This window comes from Muntiacus reevesi, chromosome 20 (genome assembly GCF_963930625.1).
Source record: "Muntiacus reevesi chromosome 20, mMunRee1.1, whole genome shotgun sequence".
NCBI lineage: Eukaryota > Metazoa > Chordata > Mammalia > Artiodactyla > Cervidae > Muntiacus > Muntiacus reevesi.
This window is the reverse complement of record NC_089268.1, coordinates 8405984-8429716: the sequence shown is the minus strand read 5'-3', so window position 1 is coordinate 8429716 and position 23733 is coordinate 8405984. Positions and strand designations below refer to the sequence as shown.

Genomic DNA, 23733 nt, shown 5'->3' with positions numbered 1-23733 from the left:
GACAATGCCTTGATGAGGAAGCATTTATTATTGCAGTTGGTGTGCAATGGAATACTTACAATTTCTATAGATATCTGTAGCATAATATTGATATTTTATTTTAAAATGAATCTATTTGCCTCATAATGTATGGTGGTGAGACATGTAACAAATAATGAGGTGTTCAGTACCTAAAATATATTTTTAACAAAGCAAAAATTTTATAGTTGGCTTTGGAATGTAATCATGAATATTCTATTAGAAACAAGCAGTCAGTAGCACAAGAGGCTTATATATAAGCATCTTTTGCTCTTCTGAGCATCACCATAAGGACATCCTGGCTAGCATAGGCTCTCAGATTTTGAAACTTTTCTAAAAGAATTGACTAGTCAAAATCAATCATTAGTTAAATCAGTTTTAAATTCAAAATCTTATCCTAAAGCATTTGTTTTGCAAATTCTCTATATTTAATAAAACATATCTCTATACTTGGAAATCAATTAAAACCATATGTTCCAGAGTGTATGCAGTTGACTAATATTTCTTGAACCCTTAAACATTAAAAAAAAAACAACTGTTCATCAATCCAATCTAAACACCAAAAAATCATCCAAAAAGTGAGCACAATTATGAGGAAAAATTTGCTTTTTATATTTAATAGCATTTATCATGATTGAATGGTCAATCCTGAATTAAATTTTTTAAAGTATTCATTTCTGGGACTCCCCTGGCAGTCCTGCGGTTGAGGATCTGAGCTTCCTCTGCAGGGAGAGAGAGTTCAATCCCTGGTTGGGGAACTAAGATCCTGCAAGCCATGTGGCTAAAAAAACAAGAGGAAAAAAAAAAAAAAAAAAAACAACAAGAGAAAGATAAAGAAAATTTATTGAACTAAACAAAAAATGAAAATACAACATATCAACTTTAAAATTTATGGAAAAGTAACATTTTTAAAAAGTAATCATTTTCTGCAAACAAAGTGTTTTTAGGTTAAGTTCAGGATGGCATTTGTGTGACCTTTGGTTGCTTTTAACTCTTGGTCTAGAAAAAGTATTTCATGGAGAGTATAATATTTTTAAATGATTTACATTGCTTTAAATTCTCCTTATTTTAATACTAGCCAACATCTATGAAATTCATTTAGCTATTAGAGTTAATATTTTGATAATAACATACCATTTTCTTATAATGTCATTGATGAGCATGATAGGATTATAATTGTATTTTATAAATATCAAATTTCTCCAAATAGTTCTTCCTTTGACATTTTGGTAGTGTTTTCTGGAGACATTCAGTAAAGATAAAGTCAGTATTTCATCCATGTTTTAGCCTTTTCTTGGTCTGTCTGTGAAGAAAAATATATCACAGCCATTTGAGGCTGGACAACTATTTTCATTTTATAAAAACTTCACAATAGATTTTGTCTTTCAATGTCTGAGATTTATTGATACTGAATAAAGAAACATTCACATCTGAAATAGTAATAATAATGTTAGCATTTCTTGATGGAATATTCAGTTGCTTAGTCTGATATTTTAATTGCTCTTATTAAAATGTATGGATTATTCAACTTGACCTTTGTGTTTACTAAACTTGTAATGGCCAACAGTGTACTAAATGAAATAACTTGTCTGGAATTGTAAAACCGTCATTTTAACTTAACTTCTCTTCAATATCCTAAAATCCTTCCCAGGCTTCACTTTCAGCCTTACCTGGTAGGCTTATCTCCAAACTCAAACCTCCCACCCTTCCCACCATTCCCCCAGAGATCCACACTGAACTTGACCTTACATAGTATCTTTGGGGCTTCTTTATCAACCATAGCTACAGAAAAATGTTTGGCAGTTTTTATTCTTCTGTTGCATCTGTAGTGTGTGCTCCTCTCTTGCCCTAAATCTTTACACTAAGCCCTGATCTTTTTTCTACTTTCATAAGTTCATATGATGAACCTCATATGATATCCTATCACATATGATGATGTTCAGGCACTTTCCCTTTTATCTTGGTTATACCAGTATACCCTCTCTTTCCTCCACCTCATGAAGGGGGTCATTACTCTTACTTCCTTCTTTAACCCTTGTAACTAACATAGCCCAGTAGATGAGCAGGCAATGTCTTTAATCAGTTCGTCTGAGTTAATTTCTTGACACCATTCTTTCCAGATGGTGATATTGGGTACCTTATGTAGCCTCCAAATGTCTTCGTTTATTCATCTATAAAGTGCAGATAATAATAGTACCTACTTTTTTAGAATATGATAAGATGGGCTAATATGTGTAAAGTATTTAGAGTAGTGCTTGGGACACGAGGATCATGTGAGAGTTAGATCTTGTTACTAATTGTTGTTCAGTTGCTAAGTCATGTCTGACTGTTTGTGATCTGCAGACCGCAGCATGCCAGGCTTCCCTGTCCTTCCTCATCTCCTAGAGTTTGCTCAGATTCATGTCCATTGAGTCAGTTATCTTATCTAACCATCTCATCCCCTGCTGCCCTCTTCTCCTTTTGCCTTCAATCTTTCCCAGCATCAGGGTCTTTTCCAATGACTCGGCTCTTCCTGAATTGTCAGTCCCTTTACTTTCTTACATTTCCATTTGTTCTTTTTCCAATGGACCCTTCTTTGAGTGCAGAAACTTCAAAACACAAACCAAAATGAGTACTTTTCCATCCTTTTCTTTCACAATGTTGCAAACCTTGTAATTTCAAGATGTTCTTTCTTTCAAAGGGGTCAGTAGCCATTATTTTCATCCCCCTCTATGAACTCACTCTTAAATTTGTTCTTGAAAGCATTTTGTGTTTCACCTTTATCATTCTGCTATGATTTCTCTCTCAAGGATAAACTGCTTGTCAGCAAACTCAGCTGAATTTAACCAAGTCTTCTCTTTTATCCCTTGTCACAATTGACACGGCTGATTAGTCACTCTTAAACCTCTGACCTCACTCTGCTCTTGGGGTAATATGTACATTTCAACTCCCTTACTGTTCCTTCTTTATCTTCTTGGTGGACATTTCTTCTTCCCCTCTGTCTTCTCTCTAACTGCCTCACTTGACACTCACCCACTCACAGGCTTCTGGGATGATCTTAGTTGTACTGATAATCCTCAAATCCACATTTCCAATTCTGTTTTTCCTTTGAGATCCAGATTTATACCTTCAGCTGCTTACTTGCGATTTCCCCTAGGATGTCATGTTGTCACCTCAAACTCATCATCTCATGTCACTTCAAACCAGTTCTGTTCTAACTTCCCTACTTCTATCATTGATACCACAATGCTCAGCCCCCAGACTTGAACCTTGATTGACAAATTGTGCTTTTTCTGCTTTGTCGTCATAGCTAGTCATTCACCAAGTTGTATGGATTCTTCTTATGTCTGTTATGTTTTTATCTCTTACTGCTCTTTATTAGTATTCCACTTTGCTTAAGCTAATCTGCTACTTTCCTCCAGGTTCACCTTGGGAATTTCTTGCTATTCAACTTGCTCACTCATTCTCTCCATATAAAAATACCTTCCTGCCTTTCACCTTCCTTATGAAAATCATTTTCAAATTTCATGACCTAATCAAATGATCTCTTCTCCTCTGTGAAGTTTCCCCCTGCATCAGCACTCAAAGTGGCATTTTTCCTTCAGTTTTTATAACCTTTGCCTGTGCTAAGGTATCTCATGCATATTAAAGATTATCATGTATTTATCTGTTGTGATTGTTTAGTGTCCATCTAGGACATGACATGCTTAATGTGGTATTTTTCACATTATAGGTAGAGCAACAAATATGTGCTAATGATGAACAAATACTAAAATGACCGAACTTATTCACTAGGAGCACAAGATGTTTCAATATAAATTTCAGATTATTTCTATTTTAAGCAGAGGTTAAATCTGAGTCAACTTAGAGGTTTATGGATACATTCAATACAATTTACATCAATTAAGGATCTACCTTTTTTGAGGGCTACCTCCAGTTTCCAGGGAGCTTATGGAGGGCCTTGAATGGAATGGTATGTGGAGGCAGACCACCTCTGATCGTCCTCGGCTGAATGTGGATGCTGGAATCCACGGGGTGTCCGCAGTCCTGCCAGTCCATGACCATCAGTCCTATAATGCTTTACTGCTTGCTTCTTTCTTCCTCTGCACAGCATGACCTCATTGCTCTAGGTCAGTACTCCTGAACCTTTATAGCACTCACTGGAAACTGTGTTACTTATATGCTAGGAGCAGGCTGACTTGGAACCCACTCATCTCAGAACCATTGGCTTAGAGCCTCTACACCTTCTCCTCTCCTCTTTGGTTCGTGCCTCCCTTGCCGTAGGAACTCCACAAGAGTGCATATTTATGATTTTGCCTACTCTCTAAAGTTCAGTTGTGACCTCCAAGTCAGTCTTGAAATTATCTCTCATCTAGAATCATTTAGCCAACTTTTCCTCCATCTTGCAATGCATTTAAAAATGTTTATCCGCAAAGCTAAAAACGACCCATCCACAGCACACCTTTTGCATTCAGGTCTAATGCTGTCCACCCTCTATTTTTGAGAATTCAGTTCATTTAGAAAGACACCTCTTCTCTGACCCCACTGATGCACTGCCCTGGGGTCTCGGCTTCCTTCTTAACCCTCAGGTGAGAAAACCTACATACCTCTAACGTGCATCTGTGGAAAGCTTATTGCTCTCCCAAACATCTATTTTCCAACCTCTGCCTCATTTATTCTGTCTTCCACTCTTACAAGCTCTGAGGTAGCCTTGTCTTTTTATTTTATTTTATTTTATTTTTGTTATATATATTTGTTTATTTTTTAGATTCCATACATAAGAGATAACCTACAGTTTTTATCTTTCTCTATTTCACTAAGAGTAATACCCTCTAAGTTCATTCAGGTTGTTGTAAATGGCACAATTTCATTCTTTTTTACAGCTAAGTAGTATTCCATTGTGTATATAAACTACACCTTCTTTATTCATTTGTCTGTTGGTGGACACTTAGGTTGCTTGCATATCTTCCATATCTTGGCTATTGTAATAATGCTGCTGCAAACATTACAGCACGTGTATCTTTTCAAATTAGTTTCCATTTTTGTCAGATGTATACTTGGGAGTAGAATTGCTGGGTCATATAGCCCTGTCTTTTTAAACCAACCCAGAATTTCAGCTCTTGTGGGCCACTTTCATATTCCAGCTGAAGTTCTCAGCCTCATGCGCTTTTTTCTCTTTTCTTATCCCAGCTACGTTTTTGACCTTTCATTTAGCACAGCCAGAGGCTGTGTCTACAGGATGTTCTTTCGTATCCTTGTTTCCCCAGAGTCTCTGCTCTGCCAGTTTACACCAGCAAATGCATGCCAGCGAAGATTAGAGCTGGGAGGAGACAGAACTAAGCCGTCACCATCAGATGGCTTTTCTGATCTGCTGGCAGGAGGAAGGCTGGGATTTCCTACTCTGGGAGGCTCTATTTACAGGGAAAGCTTGAGAGATTTCACAAGGAAGAATAAGATTTTTATAGACAGAGAGGCAGCTTTGAAGCCCCAGGAGAAAATTCACAGGCATTCTGAGGGTATCTTCTGTCATTAAAAAAAATTAGATTATTAGGGGCTGCGTGTGTGACTGTCTAGACATTTTATTTCACCTTCAGATTTGTAAAAAATTTTGAACCTTGTTTGTGACCACTTTCCATGTTATTTCTGGTCTGGTTTTGTCCGTAAGGACTATGTTTAGCTGGTTTGTGTACATACATGCGCTCCCATAGATTCCTCTGCCATTAAATTCTGTTTTGTATTTTCTATGCGTGGTCTTGTTCCAGCACTTTCAATTTGGATATTCCAGTGCTTATCTCTGGATACCTTGCTTCCACTGTATCCTTCCCTTCAGAGCTGGAGAGAGTTATTCATTTTCTATCTCTTTTCTTCATGTCCAGAATACTCTTCCCAGCCATAACTGAGGTAGGAGGTAGATTGGCTCCACGGCTGAGCAGCTAGAATTTGTCAAACTGAGTACATTGGAGATTTGTTTTCCCTGGATACTTCAAGGAAAAAGTTCATGGCAGGAGCTGAGCTCTGCTGGAGTAAAGAGATAAGATGACCACATCTGTCATTCTTAGGGTTAAGGAGACGTCCCTGAATGCACATGTGCAGAAAAGTTCCTTGAGGGGGTCACAAAAAAAAGGGGCTGCTCTTCCATAAAAGGCACTGTGAATCTCCCAGCGACCCCCTGCCGTGGAATCCATCTCGGCTAAAATATGCACATGCTTATCGGGGAGGGCCCTGGACAAGGTCAGCTGTGGGAAATGAAGCGGGATGATTGGCTGGGGAGAACAAGGGCCAGGAGGAACTGCCTGATAGAAGTGACAGATAGATGATGAAGCAATTATCTTCTTCCCCCTCCTCATTCAGGAGGACGCCCGCACTCTTCTCTGGGTGTGTGTTTCTGCCTCGCCTCTGTCTTAAATAAATAAGCTGCTTGCTTGTATGTCCTCCCATACAGATATGACTGAGCTGTGCCTCTCGTAACAAACTGTGTGCCTGTTTTTACAGCTCTCTGTATCCTTGAAAGGTTTTATTTTCAAAGAGGGACAAGAGCCAGAGTGGCTGTATTTCCAGCCTCTATTCCCTGGTGGACTAGTGGTTAGGATTCCTGGTTTCACCCAGGCTCCCCAGGTTCAGTTCTGGGGCAGGGAACTAAGACCTCACTGCTCCCTCCTGTCTCCCAGGGTCGTGACCACTCCCACTGTCACTCCTGTTGCAGACCCCTTGGGCTGCTGACACCACTGCTAGACAAAGGTTTCCCACAGAGACAAGAAAGCATTAACCTCTCTGTGGGATAAACATTCATCTTTTTTTATTTTTAAAGCATACTGATGTGTTTTCCATTAAAAAAAAAATTTCATTTTTAAACGTTTTTTGAAAGTAAATATTTTACAGGTATATTAATGTAACAAACCATTTTAGTCAATAATAACTATTTTTTAAATGATGTGATTTCAGTTATTTTTACTGAGCCTTCTCATTAGCAGAAGTACCTTGACTTGATCAGTGGGTATGATGCTGCTGCGGCTGCTGCTAAGTCGCTTCAGTTGTGTCTGACTCTGTGCAACCCCATGATGGCAGCCCACCAGGCTCCCCTATCCCTGGGATTCTCCAGGCAAGAACATTGGAGTGGGTTGCCATTTCCTTCTCCAATGCATGAAAGTGAAAAGTGAAAGTGAAGTCGCTCAGTCATGTCTGACTCTTAGCGACCCCATGGACCAGGCTCCTCTGTCCATGGGATTTTCCCAAGAGTACTGGAGTGGGGTGCCATTGCCTGCTCCGGATCAGTGGATATACTTAGAGTGAAAAGCAGCTTAAGGTTTGTCTTCAGACTCTATGATAAAGACATCAGTTGCTGACAATTTTGTTGAATAAATGAATTGCTTTATGCTTACATTTGGAAAAGTAATTCAAACCTGTGCTTTAGTTTCTTACCTCTAAAATAGCAATAAAAATAGAATCTGTAGTTTAGAATTGTTACCATGATCAACCGATACATGCAGCTTTCGCATTTCACCTTAAGTACACAGTTTTATATATTTTCAGCATGCTGCCTATTGTTTGTAGAATTCTGGTGCTGGAGTAAAGAAACAATCCATTAATGTAGCTAGTAGGACTTTACTCTCATCTAAAATTGACTTCTTCTTTTATTACAATCTGTTCAGTACTTTTATCCTTCCAAATTTATTCACATATGTAATCTCTCTCATTTTAATTTTTCACTTTGCTTTCCTTCTTCCCCTTGGCAGCTACACTATTGTTGCTAGTATATTTTCTTTCAAAATTGCACTATTATTTTGTGTATTTATAATTAAATTTATGTAGATGCTATTGTGCCACATGCTTCACTCTTTTCCTAGGGGTTTCTTTTTTTCTCAGCTGTAATAATACGGTATTGGGATTGGTTCCAAAACTTTTACTCTCAAAGATCACCTGGGCTGATTGTATTGGAATTAGCTGAAGATCTCAGAAAAATACAGATTAATGGGACTCAGTTGAAACTTCTAAACTCAGAACTTCCACTGAATTGAGTGATCTTAAAGTTTCTGCTCCATTGAACATTTTATGCTTCCTTTATGATAGCAACATTTGCCTCTTTTGCTTTTTAAATTCTGTAATGATTCAACAAGGAAATGAACTTCAATATGAAAAATAACTTTAGAAAGAAAACCTGTTTATACCGACATTTTTGCAAGTGTTTGATTATAATTGATTTTTTCTCATAACCTCTAGTAAGTTAAAGGAAACACAACTGTTAAATAGTGTATATACTAACATAAGTCACAGAATTTTTCTTTTAATTAGAGTAGGTTGTAAAATGTAAGGTTGAGTTCTTAGTCAAAATTGTCCCCATGTGCTTGTAACATTTACAGTTGGATTGAGTGTCTATTTATCCAGTATTCTTGGACTTATTGAATCCAAGGTACAAATATTTTTTCCCAGTGCACTACTTCAATTATTAAAAGTCATTTCTCTTTGAAAAAAATACCACAACTGCCAACCTGCAGTTTTTTATAATTTTTTGAAGAAATTAAAGTGCCTTTTTCATAAAAAGAGATTTTAAAATATAGCAATGCTTTATATTAGAACTACATTTTTGCTAAGAAAGATGAAGCATTTTACTTGAAATGTATTTTATCCTTATGATATGTCAAAAGAGTATTTACTGATCCATTTTTATTAGGCTGTTTTCCAAGCAGCTGCTGCTGATATTGTAGATTAAGAATAAAAGGAAGTATAACTTGTCTGTGATGAAAAAGTGAGACTTTAGTGAGCAAGACGGAGGTGTTTTCAGCCCAATTCCATCCATTATTTGTCTTCTTTATGTAAAGGATCACTCCACTTACAATAAGCCGAGGGTGAGATATCTATTATTAATAGAATAGTGAAGAATTGACATAGAAGATGGATTATGAATAAGAAGTACATAGTATTAGAAATAGGAGGGGAAAAGAAACCCAATTGTAGTAGTCAACTCTTTGGTGCCATTAGATTCTATTGACTTTTGTTCTCATAATATGGAATATTGGGGGGTTGGAACGGGAGTTTGAATGAGGTATGAAGACGGAGGGAAGGAAAGAAACTTTTACATACAGGATGAGTCAGGGGCACAGGCTTTAGCCTTCTTCCCAGATACGACTATCCCTTCTTTCCTTTTGGATATTTCACCCTATAAATGTTGACTTTTCTCATTTGTTTCTTTCACCTCCTGTATCTTAATTTGAAAATTTAATCCATTAGTAAAATTTATATTTTTACCATGGGATTGAGAATATCTTAACTGGTATAATCACTGCATAGCTACTCAGAGAACTGACCCTATGAATCTACAGAAGTTTAATAATTTAAAACATTAAAGGCATATTTCCAACATGCATTAAATATTTTAGTAGCTCCACTGAAATGAGATTTTTTTCCTGAGGTTTCTTTTGATATTTTAACAGAAATCAATCAACAGAAATTAAAGCAGATTATGACTCAGCTGGAGAAGAGAAAAATTAAAGTAATTCTATCTTTTAACAACTGATTCAAAGATTAAGGGGGGCTTTGAAATAAAAACTTGCTTTACAATGTAAGCTCTAAATATTTAGATCTAAAGATGTAAAAAGTCTTTTATGAATACATTTCAAGAATAAAGCAGCATCCCTTTGAGATAAGTAGTTTATAACTGGGCATAGCTTTAGAAGGAGAAAATGAACCCTAAGTTGTGTGATTGGGTTCAAGGTTACAAAATCCTTGTCCAACTTATAGCCTAATTCCCCAAGAATAATAAAGTGCATAAACCTTGAAACTTTTTTTTATTATAACACAAAGTCTGAGAACCCTGGAGCCTGGCAGTTGACATCATAAAGATATATTGAGTAGTCCTATTTGCAAAGCGCTGTGTCTGTGCTGCTCATGCATTGGGAAGCAAGGGTCTTTGTCGGGTACCACTTTTCTTTTTGGGAAAAACAGAAATTAAACAAATAAGCAAAAAAAAAAAGAAGATCATTATAAATGATCATTGTGACAACTGCCACACAGATGACGAGTAGTTATGAGCTCATAGAATAGTGATCCTGAACTCGTCTGATGAATCGGGGAATATTTAGTGAGGAAATGATTTCTCATCTAAGGTTTATAAAGAAAATTGGGTCCAATCTGGACATCCAAGCAGAGGGAACAGTGTGGGGATGGTTTCCAGGTGGGAAAGAAAAGAAATAGGGAAAACTCGAGAAAATGAAAGCAGGCCAGAGTGCTGAGGAAACCGCTGGAATCCGAACTATGGTTTGGAGTTAGCAAGAGGTAACACAGCCAGAAGGCTCTGCCTCCTGTGCGGGGGGGGGGGGCTCATCTTAACTAGTGAGATGAGGCATCCCCAAAGCTCTATGTGAAAGGAACTGATATTTACAAAACATAGACTATAGGCTGCTTCCCTTATAGGCAGCATTTTATTTAAATTTCAAAGCAATTGTAAAGTAGATTTTATCCCCTTTATTTTACATACGAAAAACCAAGGCCCAGAAAGTGTAAATAATGTGTACAGGATTCCTCAGAATTAGCCTTACAGCTGGTACTTGACTAGTTTTTCTTAAGGAACTTCCATTCCCTCCCCCCTTCCAAAATCTGCCAAAGAAGCCGCATTACCATGTTCTTGGATGCCTCTGCTCTGGAATCACAGGCTTTCTTTGGGTTAGACGGCGGGATGTGGATGTCAGGACAGGAACTAAGTAACCACACGACCACCTCACTTCCTTGCATTTCTGGATGAGGAAGCTGAAGGCTAAAGATGGCTCTGTGACACACCCGTGGGCTGGCGTGAGTGATTGCTTGAGGCTGGGTTCATCATGGACCACGTACACTTTTCATATTTTATCCCAGGCTCCAGCCTTAGGCAGCCACAGTTCCAAAGTTAAAGGCCAAGGGAGCCGCTGTTTTCCTAAAACTGAAAGAAATTACTGAGGTAGCCACAGCTACTAGAAAAAGTCACCTTGACTTTTGGAAGCAAAACCTCTTTTTATCCTCCCCATTAATAACGTCTGTTTGTGTTCTTTCTACATAATTAGAAATCCTTCTGTGTGAACAAACGAAGGTAATTTATTTTCTATCATCAGGAAGATAAACTGTGTTGCTCAATTCTAAAATTTCTCTGACAACTTTTGGAGTTAATGGGAATTGGATAACTATTAAGATTCTGCAGAAGAGAAAACCTTTGAGGTGGGTGGAATAGGAGGAAAAGCTCTATAAACTCAAAATTGGTTTTTAATGTTTTGAGATTTTTCAGGAAACTAAAACCTGAGCCCTGTTGGCCTGTGACAAGCTGTCTTTGAAATGGATTAATTCATATAATATGTTCATAAAGAATATCCTGTTTAAAATGGCTAAGTGTAAATTAATTGGACTTTTAACATTAAAACAAAGAATGCCAATGAGTAGTTGGTGGTTCTGAAAAAGAAAGTATTAATCATAGTCAGTATTTTGCTAGGTTTTCCACTAGAGGGCAGAAAGAACAACTCATAGAAGCCTAATGACAGGCTGGCATTTAAAACCAGACATGTGTTGGGTTATCTCATTGTCAGTTATCACTTAAAAATGTACTTAAAAAAGTCACAAGAAATTACTTGTACATTTTTCAGGAAATGAAGAACAATCCATCCATATACATATCCCTAAACTCATGTGCTGATACCTAGCTGAAGGTTTTTATTGTAACACTTTTAATAAAATCACCATGAAAAGAATTTGCTGATTCGAAAGAGATGTGCAGTAGAAGGCAGGTTGGATGGAAGTTTTAGCAAAGAAAAGTATATTTGGAGAAAGATCCATTTCACAACTCTTGTAAAATAACATACTGGCTCCTCAGAATTGATGAACCATGCTTCTGTTTTGTGGGCATTCATTTGCCCCTTGTTCAGATGGAGGCACTAACGAAAAATGAACCCTCTGCTTTTCACAGCACTCAGCTGCCACCTGCCCCATCCCCATTGCCTGGTGTCTTAGACCAGTTTCCTTAGCAGTGGAGCCTGAGATAGGCGTTTGGAGTTTGTGATCTGCTGAGGATGTGGTTCTCCAGAGAAACATCCTGTAAGGGAGAGTATATATCATGATTGGGAAGGGCAGGGAGAAGAGAAAGAATGATCTCAGACAGTCTAGCCGTAGCCTAGTTCACAGGGAGAGGGCTATGGACCATAAATTGCAAGATCATCCACTCTTGAGGCAAAGGAGCTGCCCTTGGATACCCCTCATCTGTCATCACTGGTTGTGGACCTCGGTGTGGGTGGAGGGTCAAGGAACTCAGTGTTTGGACCCACTTCTCAGCTGAGGGCAATGGTCTGTGGAAGGAGGCAGCTGTGGGCTCTGAGGTAAATGAAATCCCTAAAAGAGGCATTTATCTCTTCAAATCGAGTCTTTAAAATATATGTATTTTGTGCAATATATATGCAATGCATATATGTATGTCTAAAAGATAGTTAAATATGTATTTCTTAAAAGACATTTAAGAAAAGGAGCAGCATTAAAAGGTTAGATAAGCAGCTCTCTTATATATGAGATTGATGCCTATGAAACTGTTTTATTCAACAGTTCTTGACTTAAAAAAACATTAGCTTTACCAGTTTCACATTGTTCAACCTAATTGTTGGTCTCTTTCTTTAATTTGCTTTGTTATCCTTTTATTTACTCCATGTAACAAAAACCATGTATGAAATCTAGCATTTGTAAAATCAAGTAGTCTCATGTTGAAACCTCAGGGGAAAATTTTCCTGTATTGCTTCCTGTTGCTTAATGTGACCAGTGTTTTGGGTTTTTTTTTTCCTCTTTTACTAAAATTTGGCCATAAGCTTGTCTCTGATCGTTAAATTTGTTGAAGTTTACCCGTGTGTGACTGATTGAGGTACAACTAGACACTTGATTAACAGTCATCGAATAATCGCGCACATTTGCCCTCATATGGTCCATATATCCTGTGATTCAAATAGAAATCTCTTTCGTGGAAGAAAGATATCTCAGTGGACTAGACCTTTCCTCAGGTTATTTCAAAGTATTTATTTAGATCCCACTGGACAATGAAACACTTTCTTAACTTTTGAGATATCCAAGCTGTGTGTAAGTTCACTCCTGAAGTATTACAAGTCAACCATTGGGAGGGACATTTTAAGACTTTGGGACTATAGGATTAGGAATGCATGTTTCTGATGGATCTATTTTCTTGTTCAGTGTTTTTTTTTTTAAAATCAGTATATAATCTTTTTTGTCCCTTACAAAAATTTTTTTCTTGAATTCCATTTTAAAGATGATAAGCTGTTCTTCTAGTTTTATTTTCGATCGTCTTGGACAGCAGATCTTTTCTTCCTTTCTTTCCAACTTTTATATGTCTTCTCCGTGTGTGTCTCTTATTAAGCGGATATTCTCCCTCCTGATTTTTTATTTTAACATGAGGGAGTTCTCTTTGTATCTGAGATTATCTCATTACATGACATTAATTCTGTCATATTATTTTACATTTTTCATCACTAATTTTATGTCTCTTCTTCCCAGTTTTCTGTCCAAAAGACATGAATTTAATTTATTAGTTTAGAATTTATCCATTCTACTTTGTTGTTATGATGTCCTTGGCTTGAGACTCACCTTCACTTTTATACCCCCCTGTCAATATCCATGTTTTATTTGTTCACTTGGCTCCTTCCATTGTCTTTCATCATGTTGATACCATTCAATTCTAGATATCTATTTCTGGCATGTGGTGGTTATAATTTTTCTCTTTCTTCCATAGTTCTTTTGTGACTTTTTAGTGGCAATGATATGCTTATTCAGGGTGTTTTACCTTTCTATATTTCTTGCTGCCTCCTTCTGTATTTATTACTTGAGTCCTTGATGCAAGAAAGTTTCAAGGTAAGTCTTTATTTGGCAAATATTCCAAGGCCTTGTTGGCTGAGAATATATTTTATGCTTTTGTATTTATATGACATTTTAACACTGTATCAAATTGTAGGTGATAAAAATCTTGGACAAAGTTGGTAGCATTTTTACCCTGCCTTTCAAAAGATCTCATTCAGGCTTTGAAATGGCTGAAACCTGCTAACATAACTAAATATAGATTTTTCCATGGGCTTCTTAGCAACCAGTAAATATTCCACCTATTTTATGATTTGATATTTAGATAAAGAACTATTATAGTATGAAGTTGTGGTTCTAGCAGGAAATAGCCGGGAGTAAAAGAAGACAGCATCTCTAGAGGGGAGATCTTAGATTATAACAAGGTTCAAGGATGCAAGGCTGTGGGAATCAGGAATGACTGCCAGCTGAGACCAAGTCGCAGGGCCTGGCAGGATGACAGAGCTGGGGAGGGCCTGCTGGTGGGCAGGGAGCATGGGGGTGCTGACAACCCAAAGGCGTAGAGCAGGTGTGATGGCTATTAGGAGGTGCTGGCATCATTCCTGAAAGGTGAGCTGAAAGATTGAACAGGGAGATGTGGAGATGGAGAACCAGAGGCCAAGCTCAGGGAGGTGGGACTGGCAGGTACCACGCAGGAGGCAGCCTTTGGCTTGACCTGTAGACTTACCGTCCTCAGCTCATCTGACTCCCAGCCATTCATGCATCAGCTCCCTCAAGGAGGCGCTGAGAGCATCGGTTGAGGAGAGAGAAGAGAGGGGTCAGGTCAGGAGCTCTGGAGGGGATGGGCCACAGACTGACCTCATCACAGTCATGCCTGTTCTTCCTCTTCAAAACCACTTCCAAATTTTTATGATATGCCAATTGACATCTGTTGACACACTCCTGGGTTCTGGGATAAATTCCTTGCAATTTGTGAATAGCTAGTTACAATTTAGGAATAGCTGGGGTGGGCAAAGGCAGGGCAGGAATTGTATGTCATATTGGAATAAAATGGCTAATACCCCTTCTAGTCTATAGAAGAGAGAGAACAGGGGGAGAAAAATTCCACTAACATCCTCTGTTGTGAAGGAGACATTTGGCTTATGGTTGCACTAGAGTGAGCGTGGGATACTGAGAACAGTGGGAAAGGGTGCTTTGCCTGTAGTACTAAGCAATTGGGCCCCTTAAAGGATAGAGGAGATTAAAAAACAGGAAATATGCTTCCTTGTCAATTCCAATTTCAGGTTCCAGAATTTGAGTCCTAAAATATTGTTCGAAGGTAGATTTTGCTTCATTTCCATTCCAACCCGGGAGCTGTACAGTGAAGAAAGCAAATGTGGTGGTTAATCCCCTCTGGGGAGTAGTTTTTCAGTTGAGAAAGAAGCAATTTTAGGTGAAAAATGTGAGTAAACACGGAGATGTGGTGTTTATCTTCAAAGTAGGCTGAATGCATAGATGGAAAAAATACCACCTGCTGCCCTTTCGAAGGTGGTCTTTGGAGGAGAAGGGGATTCTAACTCATTTCAAGTCTGGGCCTCCTGGGATTGAAGAGAGAAGGCCAAGAATAAAAAAATAGCATAGTTGGGAAATCTTCAGTAATATCTCCAAAGATCTATCACAAAGATCAAAGCAGAAAATTCCTGTTTTCTTACTGGTGTTAGACTTACTGGTCCTTAGATACCCATATAATGATGCTATGATCAGCACTTAATGGTGAGTTTCCTATAGGCTTATGAAACAATTAACATACCAAATTTCAGCTCAGCATTTGGGCTTCCCTGGTGGCTAAGACAGTCAAGACTCTGCCTGCAATGCAGGAGACCCAGGTTCGGTCCCTGGGTTGGGTTGGGAAGATTCCTTGGAAAAGGAAATGGCAATCTACTCCAGTATTCTTGCCTGGAAAATCCCAGGACAGAGGAGCCTGGTGGGCTACAGTCCATGGGGTTGCAAAGAGTCAGACAGGAATGAGCGACTAACACTTTCACTTTCACATGAGGATACTCAGTGAATGCACAGAAGAATGCTGTGAAATTTCACAGTGTTTATGAAACTTTACACACGGAGCAAGTGGCACAGCTAGGAACTGATATGAAGGATCCCAGGTAAGGTTCCACAGGGAGGTCATTTTTACCATCCTTGTAGGTATAACTTCTGCTTCAGCTGTGGCTCAGTGCAGGAGATTCCAAAAAAGGAAGAATTCTTTTTCTATTTTTCTCCTGAGACAGCATTTATCAGTGAACACAATAATACAAGGAGAGAAGGAACTAGAAATCATTTAGTTAGCACCCAGAATTTAAAGTTGAGAAAACTGAGGTCCAGAGACAAAGTGGTTTTCCCCAGTTTACATCGGAAGTTAGTAGCATAGACAAATGTGTAAACTTTGGGGCATTGCCTGAAATATTCAATGCTATACCTTTAAATTCTAAAAATAAATGTTCAAGCTACTGAAATTGTTTTGTAATAAAAAAAAATCCCAGGCTAATGCTGATGAAATCTTTAAGACATATGGATAGGAGTAGCACATTTCTGACTGTCATGAGCAGCTGCATCCTCATAGACTGTATCATGAACTGCTCTCATTAAGTAAAACTCAGATTAGTCCCAGACAAACTTAAGTTTGTCCCAGGCATATTTTTTTAAATGCATGTAGTCTAATTTCCTTTTTTAAAAAATGGAAGTATAATTGATTTTTTATACAACAGTTTGTTAGTTTCATGTGTACAACAAAATGATTCAGCCATATGTGTATATATATGTATATATATAAATTATTTTCAGATTCTTTTCCCTTATAGATTATTGTAAAATATTGAGTATAATTTCCTGTGCTGTACTTTAAGCCCTTGTTGTTTATCTATTTCCTATATAGTGAAATGTATCTTCTAATCCCATAGTGCTAATTTATCCCTCCCCACTCTCTTTTCCCTTTGGTAACCATAAATTTGTTTTCTATGTCTGTGGATCCATTTCTGTTTTGTATATAACTTCATTTCTACCTTTTTTTTTTTAAGATTTCACATATAAGTGATATGATATTTTTGTTTCTCCGTCTGGCTTACTTCACTTAGTATGATCATCTCTAGGTCTATCCATGTTCCTGCAACCAAGCATAGAATCTTGAGCAGTAAAATCAATCAGCTAGTGCTAACATATTATAAGCCCTGTCCTCAAGCAGCTTGTAGGCTTTCTGGGCAATGAGACAGATTCCTATTTAACACCCTTGATTTATTTAATGAGCATTTTCCATTTGACTTCTGAAGTGGAGCTGACGCAGGCAAAATGCCTGCATAGTGATTCTCTAGCCTGGGTTCCTGATTTTCTCACTCATTTGGTCCATCCATTCTGATATTTCTCTCTATTTTCCCATCAGCCCAGTGGTGAGTAATTTCTTTTTAGCTACTCACCCCATATGAACTCTGTCCCTCTTACCGCTATTAGCAGGATTATCCTGTGGAATCTACAATGTCGATGTCAGCCTCTTGGGAAGAGATTCCTTCCTTCTAGACCAGATCCAATTTATCTGTGATGAACCCTCATAACAAGATGAACTTGTCCTTCAAACACATTATTTTGTGTTTGTTTCTACTTAATCCTGATTATATAGTTAATATCTGCTTCTCCCACTGCACTGCAGTCTCCGAGAGGAGGAACAATGTCTATTCATTCACTAACATCCAGCAAAGTGTCTGGCCCATGAACACTTACTCAATAATACCCTTGATAGGAAAGTATCTAATTACCCAACTTCTGTGTCACTTAATTAAGAACTTTGAATATAGCTCATTTCAGTTGTCAATAGATAAATATTTGAAAAACACATTGATTCCATCAGCTCATACACAGATCTTTTCTGGGGTCTGGCCCCTCAACCTCTGGCATTGTTGGCCTCACCTGAGACCCGTTAGATGCGCAGGCCCCTCCTCAGACCTGCTGCGTCAGAATCTGAAATTTACAGGGCTTACCAGGTGCCTCCTCAGTGCGGGGATATGCTGTGAGTCAGGGAATAAAATCTCAAATGTTTTATTTGGCCAGGCAGATCCCCTAGGTGAGTGAAGTAGGCCACAGTTTTAGGTGTAAGCATGATCCTAGGCGATCTCTGATCCTTGGCTTCCCTCAGTGGGAGCGGCGGGCACTGTGTGGCCTGGAGATTAGCTTCATCTAACCAGGGCCCTGCTGTGCAGATCAGGGTGCCTGAGGCCTAGTGTTGCCGGCCCCTGGAGCGATTCCAGAGGAAAAGACACACACCTGCACGTGGAATCTGTGGACTCAGAGACTGAGGACTAAATTCAGTTCTTTTTTAAATTATTTTTCCCCTTTTTTAGAATTGAAGGATGGTTAATTTGCCATGCTGTGTTAGTTTCAGGGGTGCAGCAGTCGGGTTCAGTTATTCATATATGTACATGGGCTCCCCCAGGGGTCTCAGTGGGTAAACAATCTGTCTGTCATGCAGGAGACACCGGGGGTGCATGTCCGATCCCTGGGTCAGGAAGGTCTCCTGGAGGAGGGCATGGCAACCCACTCCAGTGTTCTTGCTGGGGGAATCCCAAGGAGGAGCCTGGCGGGCTACAGTCCATGGGGCGACTGAGAGTCAGACAAGGCTGACAGGACTGACCACACACGTGCATGTGTATCTATATATTCTTTTAAATCACAGGCTGTTATTGTTTAATTATAGGCAAGATATCGAACATGGCTCCCTGTGTATACAGCAGGTCTTTGTTGTTTATCTGTTCTAGGTACAGTAGTGTGTGTCTGTTTACCCCAAACTCCCAGTTTATCCCTCCCTCCCACCCTTCCCTTTTGGGAAGCACATGTTTGTTTTCTGTGTCTGAGAGTCTGTTTCTATTTTGTATATAAGTTCATTTATATCACTTTTTCAGATTCCACATATAAGGGATATCACAGTATATTTGTCTTCCTCTGTCTGACTTAAGCTGAAGAATCGTGAGGGATTTAAGCAGAACACACACGTGCCATAGCACATCCCTTATTTGCAAAGTTTCTTACCAACGAGAAGACTTTGGGGAATATAGTAAACAACTCCAATTCTTCACCAACGCAGAATTTCTATAGTTTTGTGAATCAGAATGCACTCTTTCCTCTGTTTCATCCCTTCCCTCTGCCATTACTAATTTATTCAACACACACTCTGTGTCTCCTCTGCTGCGTGGCCTCTGTACCAGGTCCAGTCAGCCTAAAGGTGAATAACGTTGACTGGACACGGCGTCCAGTGGCTCACAGTCTCACCACGACAACGCTGTACTCAGAAAGCAAAGAGCTCTATGTAGGTGTCCCTTCGGTAATTGTCATGTCTATTTTGGAGAGATGTTCTTAAGTTTACACTCTAGCTTGAGTGGTTCACAAATCTCGGTAGGAGACAGAAGTAGGGGGGATAGCTTCCTGAAGATGAATAGCGTGAAGGAAGTTTACAAGAGGATGTGGTTCAGCTAAAAAGCAATCCCGAGGAGTGAATTCTGAAAAGCAGGTCTAGCACCCTCAACAATTTAAAAATGGGAACATTTCTTGCCACACTTCCTCAGGTTCGTCATTTCTGGCAGGTGAGAAAATCTGCTTCATCTTTGAGCAGGAGCGAGAGCTGTTTCATAAAAGCTAGCGCTCTGGATGTCATTCCTCAGGTAGATTAAGACTTAATTAAGTGATTTCACCACATTTGGCATAGTTTCTTTTTCCTTCTTGCTGTAGGAGTCTCTCCAGTTGCTTGGAGGGGATTTTTATCTGTCTTTGTCACAGAAGTTAGCCCTGGAGATGCAGTGACATTTATGAGAAAGCCCCACACTGGTGACAAACACTCCACAAGGCTTTATATTTGTGTGGTGGCAGCTGTGATCTAGAGTGTAATAAAACCCAACCGAAGGTTTCATTCAAATACCGCTTGCTGATTAGCCCCCAGTGGTGAGTGAGCAAAGGTCTGATGAGTGTTATACAATATCTGGGACTGGAGTTTCCATCTGGGATGAAAGAATGTTTTGTCTCACTTCACCCGAGCTTTCCATTTCATTGATCTGTCTATGTTGAATAAAGGTCTGATGATAAAACTAATAACTTTTCAGGGTTTTTTTTTTTTTTTTTTTTTTTGAGGCAAAATAGTAATTTGTTCTCCAGCACATTCACTACCAAGTAAACAGGCTGGAGGACTCTCTCTGTCCTCCTGTAACGACTAACTCCCTGGATAACAGGTCATCCATCTATTAATGTATGGGATATCTTTCAATGTTTTAGTGTCCTCATTCCCATTCTCACTGTGAGAGGATGTCCCTCCATGTTTGTTGTCCTCATGTGACATTTCCAGCTCTCATGCTTTACAAAACCTCTGTATTCAGCATACATACCCCTCAGCATGACAGTGAGTCCCCTACATGCAAAAGAGTTCTGTTCAGAGAGCGTGTCATAAGTCCAGTTTATTCTGAAGTTCAACAAAGCTAGACGAGGTACCCAGCTAACACAATTGGCTATATAGTACTGTATTGTAATAGGTATATAATACTTTTCACCCAATAGTAAAAACAAGCAAAAAGAAAACATTATTTCATCTTACAATACAATACCTTGAAAAGTACAGTAGTCTACAGTACCGTAGCTGGGATGCATGGGCTGGCATCGAGTGACTCGGCTAGAAGAGTTACTGACCGGGGCGGGTGGGGGGTAGAGAAGGTGGGAGATGGCAGAGCTGCAGGGTCTGCAGCAGGGGAGGGAGGCACGCTGCAGCGCCTCATCCTGACAGGACTGGACGTGCAAGCGCATGCACGGTTGGTCCCGGCTTTGAAAGTTCGCAACTCGGAGGTTCATATGTAGGAGGCTTACTGCATTTCCCTGGAACATTCTGCGATTTTTCTTCCCCAATCAACAAAATTTCAACATGTCGACCTGACACTTCTTCACTCACCCTGGAGAGTAGGGGGATCTAGGGTCACCCAGGGAAACTTGACTTCATTCTGTTCTCTAAGATACTGCTTTCATTTAAACCTTTGTCTTTATTCTCTTTCTCTCTGATTACCCACCGGTCTTCCAACCCCTCCTTCCCCATCTGTATTCTGCTCTTTAGCCAGGGCGATGTCTTTTGACGTGACAATCTGATCGCATGTGCCCCTTTCTCCCTTGTAGATTAAAGGACTGCTCACTCTTTAGAGAATGAAGCCCAGAATCCTCATCTGACATCCAAGCTTCATTGTCTTGCGTCTCCTGCATGGAGACACCCGTTGCCCCAGACACTCTGAACTGCTTCTGATCTCTGAACTGTACACTCTTGCCTTTAGCACCTGGCCTTCCCTTTGGCGACATGGCACACACCCGACTCCCTCCGTCTGTCTGCCCCCACACCCACCCCCAAGCGTCTTCCCAGCGGCGTGTTACCACTTTCTGCTGCTTTGAAAACACCCTCTCCAGAGACTGTCACCCACACTCCAATCATGACTCTGCCACTTACTAGCTACAGACCTTGAAGAAGTCATTATCCCACCTCTTGCTGCTTTTGTTTCATTTGTGAAACAGGGTAAAATTAGTGCTCACTTCACCAGATTGCTCTTAACACTATATAAGCAAATGAGTGAGTGAGTGATGTCGCTCAGTCGTGTCCAACTCTTTGCAATCCCATGGACTGTACCCTGCCAGGCTCGTCTGTACATGGGATTCTCTAGGCAAGAATATTGGAGTGGGTTGCCATTTCCTTCTCCAGGGGAACTTCCTGACCCAGGGATCGAACCCAGGTCTCCTGAATTGCAGGCAGATTCTTTACCACTTGAGCCACCAGGGAAGCCTATATAAACACACACATATAATGAATTTGTCATGTGAGGACAAACTGTAAACTATTATGACTTACTCCATTAACAGAACCACAATTTGTATGTTTTTAGTTACCTTGAGGATAATAAAAAAGCAAACCTACTGGGTCCCAAGATCATAAATAGAAGAAAGCATTCCAAAGCCACATATTTGGGGATTACCAGTTAATCAGAATCAGTTGTTTGCTGTTATTTTTTGTTGGTTAAGATAGCTCATACGTAGTTTTTGAAATTCCATGTTAAAATATATTTTAGGATTTAAATGAATACCTATATTGAAAAAATAAAATGTAAAATAGATATCAGATAATTACTCAATTGCTTTTCCAATGTCAGTTGAATATTTTATTGAGACAACATTTTCAGATTTCAGGATCTTTATCCTATCGTAGCTTAGGAGAATGGAGATTGACATTTGTACAAACTCTGATGATTCATATAATTACCATACCACTTAGCCTAGGTATGCTTAAATTTTGCTGTCTCCAGGACTTAGGTTTGAGTTTTGAAGGGGTACATAGCATCTGATCCTAAGCCAGGTTTAGGATCTCAGGGGACCCTGATCAGCAGGAGAGAGCAGGTGCTTTCAGCTGACTTTTGGAAAGCTGTTTGGATCTCTGGTTGGTTTGGGGCCAGATCACGCTTCCATTTAAAGTAATGGTCTCAGGATTCTACGAGCCCTGATGTTATGACACCCAGGCTATTTTACAGTTGGGACAGAGTGGGATGTAATAAAGCTATAGCTTTAAATAAAAGCAGGCTCCATTCTTGAAAATGGACTGGAATAGAGGGGAACTTCAGGAAACTTTAAGGAGATGGGCCTTGGCCTCCCTGGCAGCCGCTGGTGATGTCCTTCTGGGGCCATGGCTGCACTCCTGGGACTCTCCGAATTTCCTTGGAACATCAGGATCTGGTTACTGATCTGATGGTTCACTGACCAAATCAGGATACGATGAGAGTAAAGGGCAGCCAATTATTTCCTTAGCCTGGATTTGCCCAGGATCATAGTAGAAACTGGGACATTTCTGGGAAATCAGGTATTGTGGTTACTTTAAAGCTGGAGTGAGGAGAGACGGTTAAAAAATAAAGGGAGTAAACAGATTTATTACAAATGATTGCCTTCCCCTTGCCTGTGTCCCTCATTCTGCCTGCCTGTCTTTTTTGCTTGCATATCTATGATTTTTTCTTTCCTAATAGGTTTAAGGGTATGTATAGTGCTCAGAAAACCCATGCAATAGTAAAATTTCCTATAAAAACCAAAGAACCTCCCTCTGTTAAGGTGTCACTATGTTGCAAACTGCATTATCATGTATCATAATGGCATCTGGTAATACTGCAATGTTTATGAAGCCCTTGTGTTTTGAGATTCTTTATGTTTACAATAATGCACAATGTTTTACATTTCATATAGGCATTAACTATCTGCAGAGGCATCTGCGTTGCTGGTCTGAGCATAATTTGTCTCTTTTGCTTTGGAACTTTTCAATTTGAGGATTGTTGTGAGAAAAATAGATTTAACTTCATTTCCTCTCTCTGATAACTGCCAGTGTATGTTAACCATTCATTCATTCAGTAAACATTTAATAACTGTCTATGCTGTGTGCCAAGCACTGTTAGAGTGTATGTGGGCCACACAGAGAAATAAGATGTGGTTTTAGGCTCTAAGGATTCACCATCTGCTAAAATTTTTTTCTATGTTAAGACTATCTTCCTTTGTTTTTACTAACAATCAAATCTTAATGTTTACACTTGGTAGAATCTACTATGATCAGCAATAATATACTTGCATCATCATTTAACTGCCAACTTAAATTTAAACTTTTATCTCTCCTTACCTCTATCTCTGATCACATCCTGGGCGTCTTATCTGTGAAGCTGAGTCATCCAATGATGGCTATTCCGGAACACGAAACCCTTGATTCCAAAGAGGTAAATGTAGAATATAATTGAACATCTGCTTATCCATCTCCATGTAATATTGGATTGTAGAAGTAAGCCAATCTTCTATTAAAAATTAATAAAATCTGTTTTATTTTAAAGATAGAATGAACTTTAAACTACTCTGTGTTGTTCAAAAACATCTGGTAGTTAAGGAGTA

General features: G+C 39.2%; 1 protein-coding gene across 12 annotated transcripts in view; it reads left to right on the top strand.

Moving 5' to 3' along the window:
• MLIP (muscular LMNA interacting protein) overlaps nt 1–23733 on the top strand; it is a 276627-nt gene that overhangs the window by 240290 nt on the left and 12604 nt on the right. For 8 of the 12 annotated variants that reach the window (XM_065912877.1, XM_065912882.1, XM_065912874.1 and 5 more), the window contains one exon: nt 23511–23626. The exons of 2 other annotated variants lie outside the window; for them this stretch is intronic. In XM_065912877.1, the coding sequence (XP_065768949.1) occupies nt 23511–23585 (75 nt within the window). In that variant the 3' untranslated portion in view covers nt 23586–23626. The remainder of the gene's footprint in view (nt 1–23510; nt 23627–23733) is intronic. 2 more of the 12 variants (XM_065912880.1, XM_065912872.1) reach the window with 1 other exon arrangement.